The 19,452-nt window shown below is 54.5% G+C and overlaps 2 protein-coding genes across 2 annotated transcripts in view; one reads left to right on the top strand and one right to left on the bottom strand.

Moving 5' to 3' along the window:
• Macrod1 (mono-ADP ribosylhydrolase 1) overlaps nt 1-9,390 on the top strand; it is a 141,132-nt gene extending 131,742 nt beyond the window's left edge. The window contains exons 5-11 of the mRNA XM_052190931.1: nt 7,721-7,837; nt 8,105-8,226; nt 8,322-8,352; nt 8,496-8,569; nt 8,872-8,953; nt 9,036-9,070; nt 9,244-9,390. Coding sequence (XP_052046891.1) covers nt 7,721-7,837; nt 8,105-8,226; nt 8,322-8,352; nt 8,496-8,569; nt 8,872-8,953; nt 9,036-9,040 — 431 coding nt within the window. The 3' untranslated portion in view covers nt 9,041-9,070; nt 9,244-9,390. The remainder of the gene's footprint in view (nt 1-7,720; nt 7,838-8,104; nt 8,227-8,321; nt 8,353-8,495; nt 8,570-8,871; nt 8,954-9,035; nt 9,071-9,243) is intronic.
• A 129-nt stretch (nt 9,391-9,519) lies between these two features.
• On the bottom strand, nt 9,520-17,287 carry Otub1 (OTU deubiquitinase, ubiquitin aldehyde binding 1). Its single transcript, XM_052190959.1, has 7 exons — nt 17,182-17,287; nt 15,401-15,462; nt 15,084-15,182; nt 11,348-11,466; nt 11,011-11,095; nt 10,696-10,890; nt 9,520-10,564 (listed from the first exon to the last, which is right to left on the bottom strand). The coding sequence occupies exons 1-7, from the start codon at nt 17,237-17,239 to the stop codon at nt 10,367-10,369; spliced, it is 816 nt and encodes a 271-aa protein (XP_052046919.1). The 5' UTR covers nt 17,240-17,287; the 3' UTR covers nt 9,520-10,366.
• Between the last annotated feature and the right edge of the window lie 2,165 nt (nt 17,288-19,452).

Below are 19,452 nucleotides of genomic sequence, written 5' to 3'. Positions count from 1 at the left end.
TGAAGAGTAAATAGGAGCTTAGCAGGCTAGCAGGATGGAGAGATACTAGGGAAGATGACTTGATGGCCTCAGGAAGTCCTGGTCTCCTGGTGGGACTGGTGACTGCCTGGGTCACTCTCTCCCCAGGCCTCTGTCCTATCTCCCTGTGGAGAGCCAGTTATTGGCTCAATAAAAAGATGTCTGACACACTCTCCTTTGTATGGTAAGGAGGGAGGCGGGTCCTAAATCAGGACAGGGATCGACAAAGCCCAAGCGCCTCCACTGTTTATTAGCACTGAGATGTTTACTTGGCGATGAGGAGCCGGTTTTCTCGGGGAGATTTGTGCGTTCTTTTTCAATTACCCCTCGTCTTTCTCTGCCACTTTTGCACTAAAGGGATAATAAATGTATCGGAGCGTTTCAATTATTCATCTAAATCATGACTGCGCCTGCCATGGCCAAGTCTTAGTGACAGATTAATTCAAGGCCGCCGCCTCTGCCGGCATGGCTGCCATCTCTGCCCCAGCCAACCAGCGCCCCAAAGGGCCAACGCTGAGAGCCAGGGGTTGGGGTCAGACAGGTCCTCAGCAAGAGGGCAAGGCTAGGAAGAGGGAAGGAGTCCATGTCCTCACCCCCCATGCCACCTGCTTGGGCCTTACAAGTTATCAGCCCTACATGAAGCTACAGGAACCAGGGATCTACCCCTCTGTCCACACATCAGGACAGTCACCCTGCACTGCCTCACCCCTACAACCACATCCCAGCATGCTGGGAGAGGCTGGGATGGTGGACTATCCCTCACGGCCATCCCCCTGCGGGGCCTTTGTACCTGCTGCTTCTCTGCCCTCCTGACCAGAGTCCTACCTGCTGCATGGTCTCTCCTGCTGGCCACACCCCAAAATCTAGGAATGGGGAGTCCAGCACTTGTCAGCTCTGTCTTGACCTGTGCTCGGTATTCTGTCGCCCTTGACGATGATTCAGGATCTGTTTGCCCTGCACAGACCATCAGACCACAGACAGTGCAGGCACGGGGCAGCATGTGCTGGGAGCACACGTGTCACCTGCAGCCACTGTGCTCAGCCACAGCCTGACGGTTGTGTGCACAGCCTGTCCCCTCTCCCCTCGCACAGTGCCCAGCCCTCGGCAGCTCCTTTGCCGACGCCGTGTGTTCTATCTGCCGGGGTCTCTGCCCCTTTCTAACCTCTCTTGCTCCCTTTAGCTCACCATCCTTTTCTTTCACCCTTTCCTCTGCTTTCTCTTCCCCTCACTTTCCTTTGTTCCTGGGAGGATTAGCAAGGCCTTTGAGCATGGGGACCCCAGCCTGGCCTTCCTGTCAATTCTTTGCAAGCCGCTAGCTAGCTGCCATCACTGCTGCTAATCTGTGATTGCTTCTGCAGCCTCTGGGAAGCTGGAACTGCTGCCCTGCAGAATGGCGGCCTGGCTCCACGGATAACTTGACCTCCAGAGCCTGTGGGCTGCCTTGGCGCTGCTCTGGCAGCCAGGGTGTGTGAGGTTGCCCCACCCCTCTGTGGGCACCCGTGGGGCTCAAAAGCAGCAGGTAGCTTGAGAACTCCCACGAGCCTGGAAGCTTGCTGGACTCACAGCGTTGGGCCTGGGGCTGTCTGCAGGAGCAGGGGTGCAGCTTTAGCACGGGGAAAGTGTGAGTCACAGGAGGGACCCTCAAAAATGGCTACGTACAGGGGGCTACAGAGATGGCTCAGCAGCTAAGAGGTCCTGTGTTCAGTTCCCAACAATCACATGGGGGCTCACAACCATCTGAAGTTGAGTCCAATGCCCTCTTCTGGTGTGTCTGAAGACAGTGTCAGTGTACTCACAGATATATTTTAAAAAAAAATCTTGCAGGGCAGTGGTGGCGCACGCCTTTAATCCCAGCACTTGGGAGGAAGAGGCAGGTGAATTTCTGAGTTCAAGGCCAGCCTGGTCTACAGAGTGAGTTCCCGGACAGCCAGGGCTACACAGAGAAGCCCTGTCTCAAAACAAACAAACAAACAAACAAACAAACAAACAAAAACAAAATCTTAAAAAAAAAAAAAAAAGGCCAGAAGCCACTCAAGAGTGTTCTTCGAGGTCAGCTAGGCACGTGTGTTAGAGCGGTCCCACAGTCGCTGTCCCCTAGGACTGCAGTCCTGCACCCCTGTCCCCGGATTTATAAGCTGGGGCTCTCTTTTGTCCCTCCCAGCATATTCTATTGCCCTGGGCTCCACTACAGTGCCCCATGCTAGCGGGGCATTTCCGACCACTGAGTGGACGTGGTCACAAGTGTCCCCACCTCCTGTGCCATTCCATCTTCTCATGTCAGCCTCTGCCCTGCTAGTGTGTGTGACACGCAGGACTGGCCTGTGGCTATCCCATTACGTGTTTGCTATGGGGAGCAGTGTACAGCCTTCCAGGGCCAGAGAGTCCTGACTTGCTGTCAGAGTCGAAGTTTTCATATTGTGGTTTGGCGTGAGCCACAAAAGGTTTCATGAGCCGAGTGTGATAGGTCTTTCCTTACCCAGGCAGAGGCCCCTGGTCACCAGCTGCCCCTTCCTGACCATCACGGGGGGAACAGTGCCCTGGGTAGCTCCTCCCCCCGAGTGACGCAGCAGGCTGTCTGCAGCCCCATTTTGCAGATGAGGAAACAGAGGCTCCCAACCCTACCTAGCAACTGGCCCTCCATGAGTAAGGAGTGAGAATTAGTCCACCTTCAACAAGTCTGCATCCTGCCTCATGGCCACTGCACTCATGCCCTGCCCCCCAGTAGGCAAGATGCCACCAGGCCCTGCACACGACTGCCGAGGATCTTTAATAACGCGAGTGATTGTGCATGATGAATGAGGCCCGTGGTTGTGTACATAATGAAGGCCTAATGTTTTCAAATCCCCATTTAAGGAGCTGATGTCACCCCGTAATGAATGTCAGATCACATCACAGTGATGTCGTCCATCCATCTTCTTCCTAGGGTGCCCACCCTCCTGGGCACCTCCAGGATACAGCCTTAGGAGGGTGGGCTGTGTCCTTGCCAGGGCCCAGTACAGGCCTTGTCTGGAGCAGACACTGGAGGAGAGCTGTCCGCGAAATGAAGGACCAGAGAGGACAAGCAGAGGTTGGCTGTTTGGGTTCTAACCAGGCAACAGCAGTGTCTTGGTTCACAAGTTCTATCCAGAAAGAGGAAGAGAGTATGGGGCGAGCCAGGGGAGAAGGAAGGGCTTCAGGACCCAGCGGATGGCCGTAGCCCTCTTTGAGGGTGAGAGGCCAAAGGTCAGCAGCTCAGGAATTGGCCTTAGCATCTCACTCCGGTAGACTCGGCCCCCATCTGCTTGGCTAGGCTGTCCTTCTGACAAGGAGATGGACACAGACCCGTGCACAGGATCTAGCTGTCAGCTGTATGCCACACTAAGGTCCCCAGGCCAGAGCCCAAGCAGGACTGAACATGCAGACAGGGAGAGGTTCCCTGTACCTTCCTGGACAGAGCGCCCCCCGCCCTTCTCACACACAGCCTGTCTTCCTAGAACAGCTGCCGCAATGCCCAGGCCTCTCCCGTGGCTGAACCTGGGTCACTAAGCTGTGAGCATTGACAGCGTCATAGACAAAGGAGCAGCCTCTTCCCAAATGCCCACCAAGCAACAAGGGCTTGCTGACAGCTGAGGAAACTGAGGCACAGAGAGGTACAGAGACTGTACCCTGGAGACATGATGGAAGAGCCCAGAAAGGGGGACTGGGCTTGAAAGCGCCTTGCCCGTGTCCCCAAGGCCACAATGTTGGCTCTCACTCTACAAATGGGATCCCCACTCCACTCCTCCTTGCTTTCCTCCTGATGGGGAGTCCACAGGAGGCCAGGATGGACAGGGCAGAGGTGAGAGCTACCCAGAATCCTCTCTTGCTCTGAGACTCATAGCTATGCCTCTCTGAACCTTTGCCTCCACTTCTTGGAAGATGGCCGAGCCTGAGAGACCTTGGCTTCTGCTCCACCTCCAGCTGTGAGATCTCTGGAAGCTGTTGATTCCTCTGGCTTTCCGTTGTCTACCTGCTAGCTGCCTCCTGGCCTAAACCAATGTTCCCTACAGATCTTTGGACACCTAGGCTCTGAGATTCAGAGAGATTGAATAACTAGACCAAAGTTACCAGCAATCTTTGGCCTCAGTTTTGGGAAAGAGAAATCCCAGTCGGGGATGTAACAGGGCCAGCTCCACCGAGTGGCAGAGAGAATGGGGGCAGCTGACCCTGTGGCAGGGGTACAGCTGCCCCCTGACCCCCCTAGGCCACGGCTCCTCTTGTTCCTGTAAATAATTAATTACCCCGGCTCGCTTGTTTGTTTAGCATGAGGAACGCTCCCCCACTGAGACACATTTATTGCTGAATAAATTTAAATATCTAATCTTCCCTTCATGAATATTACAGCACCCTAAATAGAAGCCAACAGTCCTCAGTGCCTTAGAGGAGTGGTCCCCACTGGACTTGTCTTGGTTGGTCTGCAGAGGGTCCAGCCCTCCCCCCCTGCCCTGAGACAGCTCCTACCAGCCCCACTCCCCCTCCTTGCTGAGGAGAATTGTGCTGGGACAGGGAGGGACGAGTCTTCTGAATCCCAAAGCTGAACGTTGGGTCTGTCCACAGTTACCAGGAGGATGTTGCTTAGCATCTTCCAGGCTTTGGGGGACTGAGTGGACAGGAGGGGAAGGGGCTGCTGATCAGTGAGAGGTAGGGTTAGGGAGGGCAGCAGCAGAGGAGAGACCTGACACAAAACCCGAGTGTCCCTGAGAGTGCCTTGGTGGGGGGCAGTAGTATGTAGCCCTGTGGACAAGGGGCACAGTGCAGAGAGCGCGGGTGCCCAGGGTAGATACTCTTCTGGGAGCGGATAGGTGCCAGACTGCAGGGGTGAAGAGGGCAGGGAGACAAACGATGACAGAAATGGCTGCCAGAAGCAGATGAGCACTGGCCCACTGAGGGCAGCGAGGTTGTGGGTGGCAAAGCAGCCACATCACAGCCCCAGCAGAGTCCCTGAACCTTCAGTGTTTAGTGCCAAGTTTTACCCTTCATGCTTCAGCTTCTTCTATAAAGAAGGGGTTGGGAGCACCTCCTGAGTGGGGTGTGAGGCTCCAACAAGACAATCTGTGGGTCTGTCTCAGCACCCCAAGATGCTTACTGCAAGGAGGTCCAACAGGAAGGGATGGAGGCTGACAGGCTCCACCACAATGGAAGAATGCTCACATTGGACCAAGTAGACAGGAGGATGTTGACCAGGCTTGGACTGAGCTGCAGGCCTTGGTGTCTGGTGAGAAAGGACTTTACCATTTAGTCTAACTGGTCTCTGCCTCCCAGTTGTTCAGATTAGAGGCATAAGTCACTGCATTCTTCCCTGGTGAAAAGCCAACTGCTGTGGGACAGACATCAAGGCTGGTGGGGGGGGCAGGTCTTGGCAGTGGACATCCAGAGGAGGGTGGAGGGTTCGGTGGGAAGGAGGGGCCAGGCAGCTGAGATTCCAGGGCCAACCTGTTTGGGGAAGGGTAACACAAATGTGGTGGCCAGGGCCTCATCTTTGTCTTTAGTCACAGTAACGAGGTCCAAGTCCTGTTCTAAAAGTTGGTACTTCCCACTGGACTAGCAGGAAGTGGAGTGCCAGGGCCTGTCGGTTCCAGGAATGTCACCTCCACAAATACCTCACCTCGCCACAGACTGCCCACACACTCTGTGAGCCGTGTCTGTTGTGACAAGGGCTAAATTACTTTGTATCTGATCCAGCCCAACACTGCTCACCTAACAAGAATTAGAGCCTGACTTCAAGGGCCAAGAACACTTGTTGCTCTTGAAGAGAGAGAGGCCAGATGCAATTCCCAGACACCACATGGTGCCTCACAACTATCTGCAGTCCCAGTTTCGGGAGGATCCTGCAGGCACAGTAAACATGCATGCATGTAGGCAGAGCATTCACCCACATAAAGTAACACAAATAAATCTAAAAATTAAAGTAAAAAGAATCAGAGCCTGGCATAGTGATGAACTCCCCTGACCCCTCACTCAGGGTGGTGGCAGGAAGGTTAGGAATTTAAATTTAAATTGAGGCTAGCCCAAGCCACACAACATCATGTGACTCAAATAAAAACCCAAACATAAGCTGGGCGGTGGTGGCGCACGCCTTTAATCCCAGCACTTGGGAGGCAGAGGCAGGTGGATTTCTGAGTTCGAGGCCACCCTGGTCTACAGAGTGAGTTCCAGGACAGCCAGGGAGACACAGAGAATCCCTGTCTCGAAAAAAAAAATCCTAAATAAATAAATAAATAAATAAACCCAAACACAACAAATATGAGAAAAAGAAAAAAAGGTCAATTTACTTAGCGCTGAGGTATAGCTCAGCGGTGGATTGTGGGCCTTGGGTTTCATCCCTGGCACTACCTTACCCTGCAACATTTATTTTCCAACACCTTATAAGGTGGGCCTCTTTTAGACCCAGAGCAGCAGTGAAGTGCCCAGGCTGGCCCAGGCTGGCCCAGACTGCTCGCTGCCCCTGCCACTGTTGTTCTGTACAGCGCTGGGTCCTCTGGGACATTCACCCAGAACAGACACATGTGATTCCTGTGAGTGCCAGGCATCACCCAGGCTCTGGCCTCACAGCACCCGCTCTGCAGAATCCTGAGAGGAAAGCAGGGGGCCTGAAATACCATTCCCCGAGGCAGTCGTTCCCAGGATTCTCCAAGTCTAGGAAACCACCCAGTGCCAGCTCTGTGGAAAGTTGAAAATTAGGTGTAATTGGAAACAGGAAACAGAAGAGAGGGGGTGACCAGTTGTGTGCCCGGTCCTGGGCCAAGAAGTTGGAGGGATGCAGGAAAGAGAAAGGGTCTCTTGTTAGGAACCTATAAAATGGAACCAGGATTTTTTGTTTGTTTATTTGGAGCCAGGTGCCGGGCAGCAGACCTTCTCAGGGATAGGCCAGGGTCCCATCAGCCCTGCCGTCTCCAGGGCACTGTCCACATTTTATAGTTGAGATCCTGGTAAAGCAGAGAAGATACAGAGCAGGCAGAGCAGTCCAGGACTTGCCTCAGCCTGTTTGGGCAAAGCTACTTAGTTCTTGGGTGAGTAGCAGAGTTGCCTCCGGGCTTCTGCTGGCTCTGGAATATAGCAGCATTAAGAGTTGTTTATCTGGGCCTGGGTCCCCAGGGTCACAGAGAATCCCAAGAGCCTCCCTTGGATAAACAAGCCCGAGCCTGGTCTTAGTTAAGCAGGATGCGCTAATGCTAACGAGTCAGTTAGTTGCCCCACCAGGGTTTGAGAGGTTAGAGACACCTGAGGGGCCTGGTCCAATGGGAAGGAGCTGGAAAAGCTAGGCTCAGGCGTGGGATTGGATCTGCCATTTGGAACTAAGTGACCTCGCTCCTCAGACCGGATTAACTGAGGCTTGGAATTTGAAAGGGCTTTATCAAAATGTGGGTTTTGGGATCCCAGCAGATTCTTAGATCTGAGTGACCTCAGGACAGTGCGGACCGGACAAAGAAAGAAGCAAGTGGGTGAGCCAGGCGCGCCCCCTGCCGGTCGCCCCGTGTCTCTTCACTCCAGGGTTCACTGCAACTCCTTGGAGCCTCAGTTTCCCTAGATGTGAAACAAGGGTCGACAAGAGCAGCTTGGGAGAGAACTTTGTGATGCTAAGTGGGCCAGTGCATAGCCTTGGAGTTTCCTGGGATTGGGGTGTCATGCCTGATCCTTCAGGGATGCGGGGACCCGACAGCTCATTTCTCCCGGTCCTTTGCAGTGGACGGCTGCATTCATCGGGCGGCGGGATCCCTGCTCACGGACGAGTGCCGCACCCTGCAGAACTGCGACACCGGCAAAGCCAAGATCACTTGCGGCTATCGGCTGCCAGCCAAGCGTGAGTGCTCGAGGGGGAACTGCCCACAGCCACAAGGGGGCGTTTTAACGTTAAGTGTAAGGGCCTGGCCCCCCTGACACCCGATAGCAGATGGCAAGGGGCTGGACTGCCGCAGGGAGGAGAGAGCGAGTGGGAGGACAATGTCAAAGTCTTCCGCCACCTAGCACTGACATGCGGGTGGGCAGTCACAAGTGTGTGCTGCAAGGTGAGGTCCTTCTGATGAGATGGCGGGAGACCTAGGCCGTCTAACTGATGACCCTACCCTAGATGTCATCCACACGGTGGGGCCCATCGCCGTGGGTCAGCCCACTGCCAGCCAGGCGGCTGAGCTCCGCAGCTGCTACTTGAGCAGTCTGGACCTGCTGCTGGAGCACCGGCTGCGCTCAGTGGTAAGAGTCAACTGCGGCAGGGGCAGCGGGGCAGGGGCAGCAGGGAAGGCACCAAGTGACCAAGTCCCCATGTCATCTTGCCCTCTCTTCCCTAGGCTTTCCCATGCATCTCCACAGGCGTGTTTGGTGAGTCAGGAAATGCAAGGCCTGGTGTGGGCAGGCAGTGCCTCCCTTCCCCCCCCCCCAGTGGGCAGTGCCCCCCACCCCTCCCCCCCCCATGGAGGTGGGTGGGGCAGGGCCAGATGTGGACTCAGCAGACCCGCTCTTAGGCTACCCCAATGAGGAGGCTGCAGAGGTAGTGCTGGCTACGCTGCGGGAGTGGCTGGAGCAGCACAAGGACAAGGTGAGACCTGGGAGCGGGTGGCAGCAAGGCCGGCGCAGGGGTGGGTGCCCAGCCCGGAGCTGGGGTAACGGGTTAGTGCTTGCCTCCCCCGGCCCACTCCCTAGGCCCGGCTTGTTTTGTTGTGAGAGAGATGGGAATGAGCGAGTTTGCAGCCTGAACCCCTTCTGTAAATGGTACAGCCAATTCTCAAAGCTCCAGTGGTAGAGACCCTCCAAGGGCAGGCGCATTTGGGGTGGCACACAGTACTAGGTCTGAGAAGCCCGTGGAGGCCTCGCCCAAGCTGAACGATCTCCCTGCTCCAGGTGGAGCGACTCGTCATCTGTGTGTTCCTGGAGAAGGACGAGGGCATTTACCGGGCGCGCCTGCCCCATTACTTCCCTGTAGGTATGTGCCCTTGTTTCCCTCCTGGCCACCCCACCCCTCCCCCAATGTCCCGGGGCGTCTCTCACTGTCCTCTGCCTTCCAGCCTGAGGCTCCCACAGCCCACCCTGAACAGGACTGGTAAGCAGGGCCTGGCCCATGCGGTGTGGCCGCTCTACACTACTAACCTGGTCCTCTAACACCCGCTCAGTCTGCCTCTGCTTACCTCCATGCAGGGGGCGGTGAAGGCAGGGAGGGGCCCAGGGACTTTCAGAACTCCTCAATTCCCTTTAACCTATCTGCTCTGCCCTCAGACCCACCCGGGCCTGTAGGACCTCGGTCCCAGCTCTGAGAGGTCTCAGAAGCCTACAGCTTGTTCCAGCCTGGCCACCAGAGGGCTCTGTCCTTTCCTTCAGCCCTGCCTTTCAGAAGCCTAATAAAGCTGTCTGGCTCAGCCCTCACTGTCTGGGTCTGGCTGGGTCCCCCAGGAAAGTAGTCCCCGGTAGGGAGAGTGTCTTGGACATCTTTGCTTCCAGAGGCTCCGTCGGCCCTGGGTGTCAGGAGGGTAGATGCACGGGCCACACAGCAGGCAGCGGCAGCAGCACTTCACATTTATTGAGGGCCTGCCCCCAAGGAGCTCACACCTGGGCTGAGACCCACATGTGGGGGGTCGGGGAGAAGGCAGAGGCGGGGAAGGCAGATATGGCCCAAGCAGAGGGGCAGAGCAGGCACAGGCAGGGGCTCTGGGAACGGGGAACAGGCAAGCCCGACTAGACTGTTCCTCTCAGCAGGTCAGCTCCTCCACCTACTCTAGGCCAGCCTCCTCCCAAGAACCTCTCACCTCAGGACTTCTCAATCATGCAGACCCCTGAAGGAGGGCAGAGTTGTATGGAGGGTCCTGGCCAGAACACAAGTCTGTAAGTGCTTTGAGTATGGGTGGCTTGAGACCTCTAGTCAAGTTCCCAAGAAACTTCAACAGTTCCCACAGAAACCCTTGGGAGGCTAAGGAAGAGAGGACAGGCCTATGGGTAGAAAGCAGACTCCAAGGAACCAGAAGGGGCTCACAAGGCCTAGTCCCTTCAAACTTCTCTTGGCAGGAATGCTTGGCGGTAGATAGGTAGAAAACTGGGGGACCCATCCTGGGGAAAGGGACAGCCAGACACACAGCAGCCAGCGGGCAGGTAGGGAAGGGCAGCAGAGCAGGGAAACGCACACTCGGGCTCACCACCAGCATCCCCTTTAATAAAACATGGAAGGTTCTATGACAGGAAAAGGGAAGAGTGAAATATGACCATTTACAACCACACACACACAAAAAAAAAAAAAAAAAAAAAGAAAAAAAAAAAGAAAAAGAAAAAAAAAGAAAGAAAACCCTCTGTACATGTCTAGCGCCTGGCAGGGGGAGGCAGGCAGGGCGCACAGGCCAGCCGGCCAGCCCTATTTGTAGAGGATATCGTAGTGTCCGGGTCGGTAGAGCAGGTAGACCTTGGGCTCCGAGCCCTCGGGGAAGACGTGCGGGTTGGTGGTGCCGCCCTCCCCGCGGTCCATGTACTCCACCTGGATGGACACGCTGAGGGCCTGGGCCAGCGCGATGATGTGGATGTGGTCACTCTCCTTGCACATGGGCTCCACCTCCTGCAGCACAGGGGCAGGGCAGGCTGTCTCACGACCCCTCCCCCAGGTCCCACAGCTCACCCTGGCATACCCCACCCTGACACAAAAGAGAAAAGGAGGGCCCCAGGGCAGAGCGGGAGAGGAGGTGGCACCTGCTGGCAGAACTCCTTGACTGTCCGGCCACCCTCTATGAAGTGCTCGAAGAACTTGCTCTCGCGCTGCAGGTAGCCTGAGGTGAGCAGTCGCAGGTAGACCACAAGGTAGTCTGAGGTGCTCTGGTCGTTGAAAGAGGCCAGCAGGTCAGCTACTGAGGTCTGCTTCTCCACCTGCTCGATAAGGTCCATGAACTGCCCCACCCAGGGACAAAAGGTAAGGTGAGGAAGATGAGTGACAAGAGGCCACCCTTGCCATAACCTGGGGAGCCACCCTTACTGTTAATTCAGCCTGAAACAGGTGTGCTGGCTCACCGTGTTGTGGAAGTCCTCGATTGTGAATTCAGTGAAGCCCTGGGACACCAGGTCCTCTTTACTCTTGGCAGACACGGCTTTGAACCTGTAGGTGGGAAGGAATGGGAAGCCAATATGGGCTCCTTGGCCACAAGAGCAAGGCACTAGCCAGCCCAGGCCTGTCTAGACAAGGACACCCACCAAGCTCAAAAAGTCCCCAAGCAACCCAACTGATGGCTGGCCTAAGGCCCCGACCGACCCCCTCAGGAGAGCTCCGACCGACCCCCTCAGGAGAGCCCCGACCGACCCCCTCAGGAGAGCCCCGACCGACCCCCTCAGGAGAGCCCAGCATCCTCACCGCTGCAGCTCCTTGCTGTCATCCAGCAGCGCCTCCAAGTGGGAGAAGCCAAACGCGCGGTAGAAGCAGTTGCCGTCGGGCCTGGTCTTCCGTATGTATGAGTACTTTCTGTGGAGGTCCTGCAGAGACAGCTTAGCTTAACACTCCCCGGCCCAAGCATGGTTCCAACAGCAGGTGGCAACTGAGCTCCAGAATCCCACCTCCTGGCTTCCAAATGGGGACATCAAGTCACCCACTGGCACAGAGTCCTCTGATGGAGGCTCCTGGAAGCTATGCACATCAATGTCAATAGTTGTATGGTCACCAGCTGCTAAGCCACGTGGGTACCACTGGCTAGAGCTTTGCTTAAAAACAGGTGACTAACTGTCCTTGACTAATGCAGCTTTTAAGGTCTTTAAATGCAAGCAAGACAAAGCAGGGGAACAGGACAGGCCACACTAGCAGCTGCCCTGCCCAGCAGCTCTAGCCACACAGAGAAGCTATCCCTACAGTGAGGCTACACTAGCTCCCGACACACTCTCACCTTCTAACCATGCTGCCCACAACAGGGGCCACCTCCCTCAGCCCTTCCTGCTCCTCCTAGTATTCCTTGGTAAGCAGGCCTCACCCACATGGACACCCCTGCCCTGGTCACCTCTTGTGCCTACTTCTTCCTCAGACAACTGTCGGTAATGAGAGTCCTTTCACACTGAGAACATGGCCCTGACATCTCATCTGCCACCAAGCTGCCCCAATTGTCACCACCAGCTCTTGTCCTTCAGATTCAAGGACATCTCTCTACCAGTTTTGACTCCAGAGGCATATAAGATTGCCTCATATTGGGAGACCAGGCAGGCCTCCCAATAAAAACAGAAACTTCTGTGGGAGGCTTTTGTGTGGCCAAGATTAAGAACCACCTAGAGCTACTGTATCTGCCCAGCCTGGGACAGTGGTAGCACTACATCTCCATTTCACCTGTCACCTCCCCAGCTACCCCTCATCTTTCTCATTCTGAAGGGTAAGGCTCCACCAAAAGACACAGTATCCTTCCTCAAGACACCTGCCAGTTACAACATACCCAAACACAGGACTTCCTGCCTGCCCTATAAACACCAGAGGCCTGACAGTATCTTCACCTTTTAGTCACAGACACAATATTTCCTTTCATTTTGGTTTTGAGACAGGGTCTCATTTTGCAGTCCAGGCTAGCCTTGAACTTGCTGTAATCTTGCCTCAGGCTGAAGTTCCAGACCCCCAAACCTCGATAGAGTTCCACCTTGGATGCTCTGCCTCCCACACCTCTTCGACGTCTCAGACATCCCCACTGCCACAGCTGGTTTGCACCTGACCTTCACTCAGGCTTCCAATGACCTCAGAGATGGCGCACATCTGCCCAACACATCCACCAAACAGCTCCCGCAGGCTTCCTTCAGCGTGCCTGGCACTCTTGCTCTGTCGGGCCTGCTCCATGTTTACTGCCAAAGCCCCTCACTACCCCCTCTTCCTTCACTGTCCCTGAAACCTATTTTCACCCCGCAGCAGCCATAACCTGACAGCTAAGCCTTCTTCCTCTCTGCATCCTTGAAAGCACCCAGACACTCCCGGCCACACTGGCTTTCACGGAGGCCCCACCCTGCCTTGATGTCACTTATTAACCAACACAGACCGCACTACCCTTGGACACCCTGTCAATCGGCATCTTGCTTCTGTCCATCAAACACATCTTTCATAGAGGCTCTTGCCTACTATCCCTATTTAAAATGCAAATTCTCAGCAGGGCATGGATATACATGTCCTTAACCCCCAGCACTCAGGAGGCAGAGGCAGGAGGATCTCTGGAGTTCAAGGTCAGTCTGGTCTCCGTAAGCAAGTCCAGAACAGCCAGGGCTCTGTTACACAAGAGTAACCCTGTCTCAAACAACAAGGAAAGAAGCCAGGAAGGAAGGAAATGCAATTCTCCCACTCCTTCATTTCTCTCCACAGTACTAACCACCTCTGACAACTAAATTTTGGTGTGTGTGTGTGTGTGTGTGTGTGTGTGTTGTGTTACAGGGTTGGGACAGGGTTTTGCTATATTTAGCCCAGGTTGACCTTGATCCTCTTGCCTCACATTCTTGTGGGATTAAAGACATGCTGACCACCACATATACCTTTTGGTTTGTGTCTGTCTTGCACTGCCCGCTGTAAGCATCACAGAAGCAGGACTGTGTTTCAGTGCCCTGTGTATGTAGTAGCTCCAGTGGCCCGCGACTGTACCATGACCACCACACTGAGGCTGCTCCTGTCAGGCACCTGTAGAGGGCTCACGCCCACTTCCTCACACCCTGAGTCCACTCCATGCAGGAGCCAAGGACATACCCAGCCTGGTTTTGCCATCACCACCCAGGGAGAACATGAGCACAGGACACAGAAGAAGTTCAGGGTGCTGAGGCACTTGCTGTACACAGCTCTTCAGTCAAACAGTTTGCTGATGACCTAATGATAAGAACCTGAGGATCTACTGTTGGCTTTACAGGGCAGCTTAGTAGAACAGGTGGCCCTGGATGGGCCATCACCCTACTGACTGGCCACGTGGGAGAGGAAGAGCCTACTGCTTCCTAAGCGCTTGCTGGGCACAGCAGCACTCAACTTAACACCTTCCCTAAACTTGCTCCATGGCCTGAAAATGACTTCTAACCAGAGATCTGACATTGTCTGAGGTCATACAACTGGAGAGCAAAGGTCTATCTGGCTCAAAAATCAGGGCTTTTACCTCCTCACATGTATTTCGGCAAAATCTCAAACCCCTGAGCAGCGGGTATATGCAGATCACAGACTGCGGACAGCTGACCTAGGCTGAACTGGGGTTATTTAGTTCACACATTTCCCCTCAGGTGCTAAGGACAGAACTTAAGAGTCTTGCAAATACTGGGCTCATGCTACTTCTGAGCTAGCTGTACCTCACAGCTCTACACAACATTTTAAGTTTTCATTATCTGCCAACTGCTCAGTCAGGAAAGTTCATGAGTTCTGGCTTCTCTGGCAACAGGGGAGTAACTGTGGATATTCACTCCCACGCCTGGCTGTTTTTAAGCTCCCAGCTCACCTGAGGCAGCTCTGCCCTTGTACTGCCCCTGTAAGAGGGTTTCCTGTTTGGCCAGCTGAAGGCCAGCTGCAAGCAGAGGATATAAACACCTATGATCTTTGGAGCTCCGAAGACTTTAGTACAGCATTTCTTAACCCTTCATGCTGCCTACTGAATCAGAGTTCAACCTCCACGCTCCTGACCTCTGGGGTGACTGATGAGGAGGCCTGCCTCATTTTGAGTGATGCAGCAGGGACACACAGAGGAGGCCTGTCCTCACAAAGATCCAGTAGACAGACTACAGGACAGGTCTCTGCGACCACTCTACCCATCCCAACACCAGCAAGTTCGGCCCCTGGCTGGCTACTGAGTTGTCAGTGCCCGCCCAGCCTGCACCTGGTCCCACCTGAGCATCACCTACCTCCACCTTACAGCCACCCTACAGGCAGATGCTTTCACTGTCCCTATTTTACAGATGAGGACACCCAGGGCTCAGACACTGAAGGACCTGTCAAGAAGACGGCTGCTGAGTGGCGGTCTGACGTGACGGAGGTCTCAGTCCAGAGGCTGCGCACTTCAACAACTAGCAATGCGAGGTGTATCCCCACCCAACACCCGACCCTCTCAGACATTAGGCCTGACAAGAAGCGGGCTGAGACAGGCTCCCTCCTGCCCCTCTGGCCAGGATCCCACCTTGATCTTCTGTTGGTAGATGTTGTCATCCTCAGCATACTCCTTGTATAGGACCGAGAGCTCCAGCCGCTCTGACACCAGAGGATTCTGCACGGCAATCTGCAGGGAGACAGGAGACTGAGTAACCCATGCCTAAAACACTACAAAAGGGGTGCTGGGGGCATCTAGGGCACAGCGATCCCCATAAAAGCATGAAGTGCCTAAAATAGACTTGAGAGGGGAGGGCTTCAAAGGAGACATTGGGCCTCAGGCCCCGACTACACATCCCCACCACAGAACCCTCAGCTACTCCCTCCCCACCCTCCTCAGCACCTCACCTCTTGCTGAATTCGGTCCTGCTGAGCCATGATGGCTTCATCATAGGCCAGACAGTTGACACCTAGAAAAAGGAGGAAAGCCAGTGCCAACCAAGGGGCCTGTGGGGCCTGGCTATCTCTGCGCAGGCAGCTTTGGCAGAAGAGGTCTGGAACCCAGAAGCCTGTGCCTTACAGCCCACGGGGTGTGCTCAGCAGAGCCCTTCCCTTCCCGAGCTCTCATTTCCTCATCTTTTCCAGAAGGTAGCTGGGTATCCTGTCATTTGGGAGGCTAAGGCAGGAAGACCACAAGTCTATGTAGCCAATCTATAAAAGTAAAGTAAAAATAAACAAGGGGACAACTTTACACTAGACCAGGAGACCAGAGCAGGACCGATAAGCCTAGGAGTTAGAGACCAGCTCTGGGAATATGGCCAGCCTTTGTCTTGGAAGAAAAGAAAAGGGCTGGGGTTGAGACCCCGTGGTAAAAATATACTGTCCTGCGGGTATGAAGCCCTGGCTTCTATTTCTAGCAACCTCAAGAAATAATTAATAAAACGACAAAGCAAAGATCACTCCCAACACTCCCTTGCAGCTCTGATATTCCTTCCTCTCTCAGCACTGTGCAGCATGCAGGGAATGCTCTGGGGAAGGGAGCCTCCGGGAGAGAGTCGGACGAAGGGGTGGAGCCCTAGGGGGACCGAGAGCTCCAGTAAGCAAGCACTTTCCCGAGACACGCCCTTTGTTGCTCTGTGGCCCCATGCACTGTACATTTTCCAAATTAAAAAAACAAATACAGAGAGGTGACTCCAGCTCGCCCAAGGGCAGAACCAGGGAAGGGCTATGAGCAGGTCCACATTTGTACAGTTCCAGTCGGAGCTCTTGGACTTGTCACATGCCACAAAGCCCTCGCCCATCCTCATCTTGCTCAAAATTCGCTGGGATCCTGCCAGCAGCAACTACTATCTAAGCACTCTCTAGAGTTATCCACGGATTCGGACACTCATTCTCTAAGCAGCTATATTGTAGGAGTCAGGAGATGCTAGTCCTGGATCCTTCTTAGATGTGATGGGAGGACCCTTATTTTCTTCATATCTGGGTTTCCTAGCCCTCAACCTCTAGTACATAATGCGGAGTTAGACAGAGGAGGGTGTGCGAGTATGACTGGCTGTTTAAGGCCGATCCTTTGGGGCCTGGTTCTCAGTTGAGCTTCCCCATGTCCTACAACAGGACTGTCCCTCCCACTCAAGAGACTTACTCAACCGCTAGAGCCCAAGTTCTTGGTAGACAGGGAGAAGGTGCGACTGGGTTTTGTTTTTTAAAGGACCAGGGATCTAGGAAAACAATGCCTGGATCTGCTCAAAGGAGCTGAAAGGCCAGAACAAGCTCTAAGGAAAAGAGCCGCCAATGGCATCCCGAACGGCCCACCAGGGACTTCGTCCTTGGAAGCCCAGCCTTACTCAACGCCTTTCAGCTGCTCCGGCCTAGGCCTCGGCTTGACGGAGAGGCTCAGGCGGGCGGACTATGGGAACCGGCCGAGGCCACGGGACCGGCGGAGGCGGGGCGGCCCAGGCCCCGCCCCAGGCGTGCGCGAGAGGCCGAGCCCCGGCCCTGGCCGCCCCGCCCGGCCGGGGGTCGCCGCGGCCCTGCTTCCATTGTGAGGGGGAGGGGAGAAGACGCGGTGAAGGGCTCCGTCGCACGCTGCGCCTAGTCCCCGGGACCCTGACTCCCCGAGCTCCTCGGAAACGGCCGGCCGAGGCTTGCCCCCGCTAGCCCGGGCAGGACACCCTTCCCTCCGTTCGTACCTTCGGAGTCGCTGCCCAGCGGCTCCTGCTTCTGCTGCTGAGGTTCCTCCGCCGCCATCTTTAAACAGCGCCGCACTGGCGATCGCTTCCGGGTTATTAATTGCCCTCCTCCCGGAAGGGAGCCCCACCTTATGGCCCCTCCTTCGCAACGCCCCTAGCAACAGGCTCCCTTTGGCGGTCGTCAAGGCCTGTGCTGCTCCTGCTGCCCTGGAGAGTTTAGGGGCTGGAGTCCCTTGGAGAAGCGGATGGACCCAACGCACACTTCCACATTTCCACTTTCTCAAAGGTCCTGCGGTGCTAAGGGCCTCCTCGAGTCATTTCTGTTTTCTGTATACTGAAGTTTGAGACGCAGGTTGTGTAACTGAGATAAAGAACAAGATGGAATTAAAGTCACTAGAAGGTTAATCCCCGCAGAGCGTGCATTCAAGGTACGCGACGGTAGCTGCAGTGCGGGGCGCAGAGCCACCTCGAGACAGGAAGTGGTGACAACCTCCGGACGCCCTTCGGAGCTCCGAAATCGCGGCCTCTCGCCTCTCACCACTGAGCCTGTTCTCTACAGGCTTTGAAGACCTGTTTCCAGCACGGAGAACATCTTCCCTTGATATCAAAACCAAAAGCCCCGACCTAACTTTGGGCTATATGTTCTCCAATTTGAGAAAGCAGGGCCATTTAAAAGCATGGACTTGAGTCCATAATCCGAACACGTGAAAGGTCTTGGACACATGGAGGATCAGGAGTTCAAGGTAACCCTGGAGTTTTAGGCAAGGCTTGACTACAAGAGACCCTGCCTCAGACAGACCGAACCAAATCAAACAAAACCTGAGCCAGAAAGTGGCCGTTTTTGCTACTTTTTGCCAAAGCAAAGCTACCCATTTTCTTTGGGTTATGTCTCCGTTCTGAGAAATGGAGACTCCCATATGCAGGCCCTGTGTACCCTGAAAAGCAAATACCAGAGAGTTTACAGGAGAAGGCATTTACTTTTTGGTAGCCTGGCCATGGGCACCACTGAGCTGCAGAGCCTCCTTTTACCCTCGAGTATCGGTTCTTCGTCCAGACTCGTCCCAATCCCAGTCCAGGTAACAGAGGTCAGGCTGGAAAAGCTCTCTTAAAGATTAAGAAAAAGCTGGGCGTGGTAGCGCACGCCTGTAATCCCAGCACTTGGGAGGCAGAGGCAGACAGATTTCTGAGTTCGAGGCCAGCCTGGTCTACAGAGTGAGTTCCAGGACAGCCAGGGCTACACAGAGAAACCCTGTCTCGAAAAACTAAATCCAAAAATAAAAGAAAGAAAGAAAAATCAAGTACAAACTAGGCATGGTGTCCACCATTAATCCCAATACTAGGAGCTGGGCGGTGGTGGCGCAGGCCTATAATCCCAGTACTCTGGGAGCAGAGGCAGGCAGATTGCTGAGTTTGAGACCAGCCTGGTCTTCGAACTCACTCTGTAGACCAGGCTGGCCTCGAACTCAGCAATCTGCCTGCCTCTGCCTCCCAGAGTACTGGAATTACAGGCGTGCGCCACCACCACCTGGCTGCCTTCTTTTTATTTTTTTAAAATTTGTTTATTTTATATGAGTGCTTTGTCTTGATGCACACCAGAAGAGGGCATCAGATCCCATTACAGATGTTTGTGAGCCACCATGTGGTTGCTGGGAATTAAACTCAGGTCCTCTGAAGAACAGCCAGTGCCCCTAGCCACTGAGCCATTTCTTCTGCCCCCACTCCAAGTATATATTCTTAACAAGCCTTCTGCATGTGCATTGGTGTGTAGGAGACGGCCCTGTGTGTGGAGGGCAGCAGAAAGCTGGGAGGATTCTCTCCTATCATGTGGATTCTCAGCACCACATCCTCTAAGCCCTCTCCTCTTCCCCAAGTCTATAACTTCCCTTAATAGCATCTTTGGTATCTAGTTTTGGAGTTTGGGAGTTTGGTTTTCAAGACAGGGTTTGGTTTCTCTGTGTAGCCCTGGCTGTTGTAGAACTCTGTAGACCAGGCTAGCTTTGAACTCAGCCATTCTCCTGCCTCTGCCTTCTTAGTGTGTGTGCCACCGCAGTCTGGCTTTATTGCTATTGTTTTTTTTTGGGGGGGGGGTTGTTTTTTTGTTTTTTTTTTTTTTTTGGTTTTTCGAGACAGGGTTTCTCTGTGTAGCCCTGGCTGTCCTGGAACTCACTCTGTAGACCAGGCTGGCCTCGAACTCAGAAATCCACCTGCCTCTGCCTCCCAAGTGCTGGGATTACAGGCATGTGCCACCATGCCTGGCTAAAAATCTTCAAC

This window comes from Apodemus sylvaticus, chromosome 1, assembly GCF_947179515.1.
Source record: "Apodemus sylvaticus chromosome 1, mApoSyl1.1, whole genome shotgun sequence".
In the NCBI taxonomy this organism is placed as follows: Eukaryota; Metazoa; Chordata; class Mammalia; order Rodentia; family Muridae; genus Apodemus; species Apodemus sylvaticus.
Note: the sequence above shows the minus strand (reverse complement) of the source record. Positions and strands in the feature narration are given on the sequence as shown.

Bases quoted from the DNA above. Each gene is read 5' to 3' on its own strand.
- Otub1 (XM_052190959.1), bottom strand. From the start codon at position 17,239: ATGGCGGCGGAGGAACCTCAGCAGCAGAAGCAGGAGCCGCTGGGCAGC. The intron at 15,183-15,400 runs GTGAGGTGCTGA...GTCTCCCTGCAG, and splicing joins AGGACCGAATTCAGCAAGAG to ATTGCCGTGCAGAATCCTCT. The intron at 11,467-15,083 runs GTGGGATCCTGG...CTGTCTCTGCAG, and splicing joins TCTACCAACAGAAGATCAAG to GACCTCCACAGAAAGTACTC.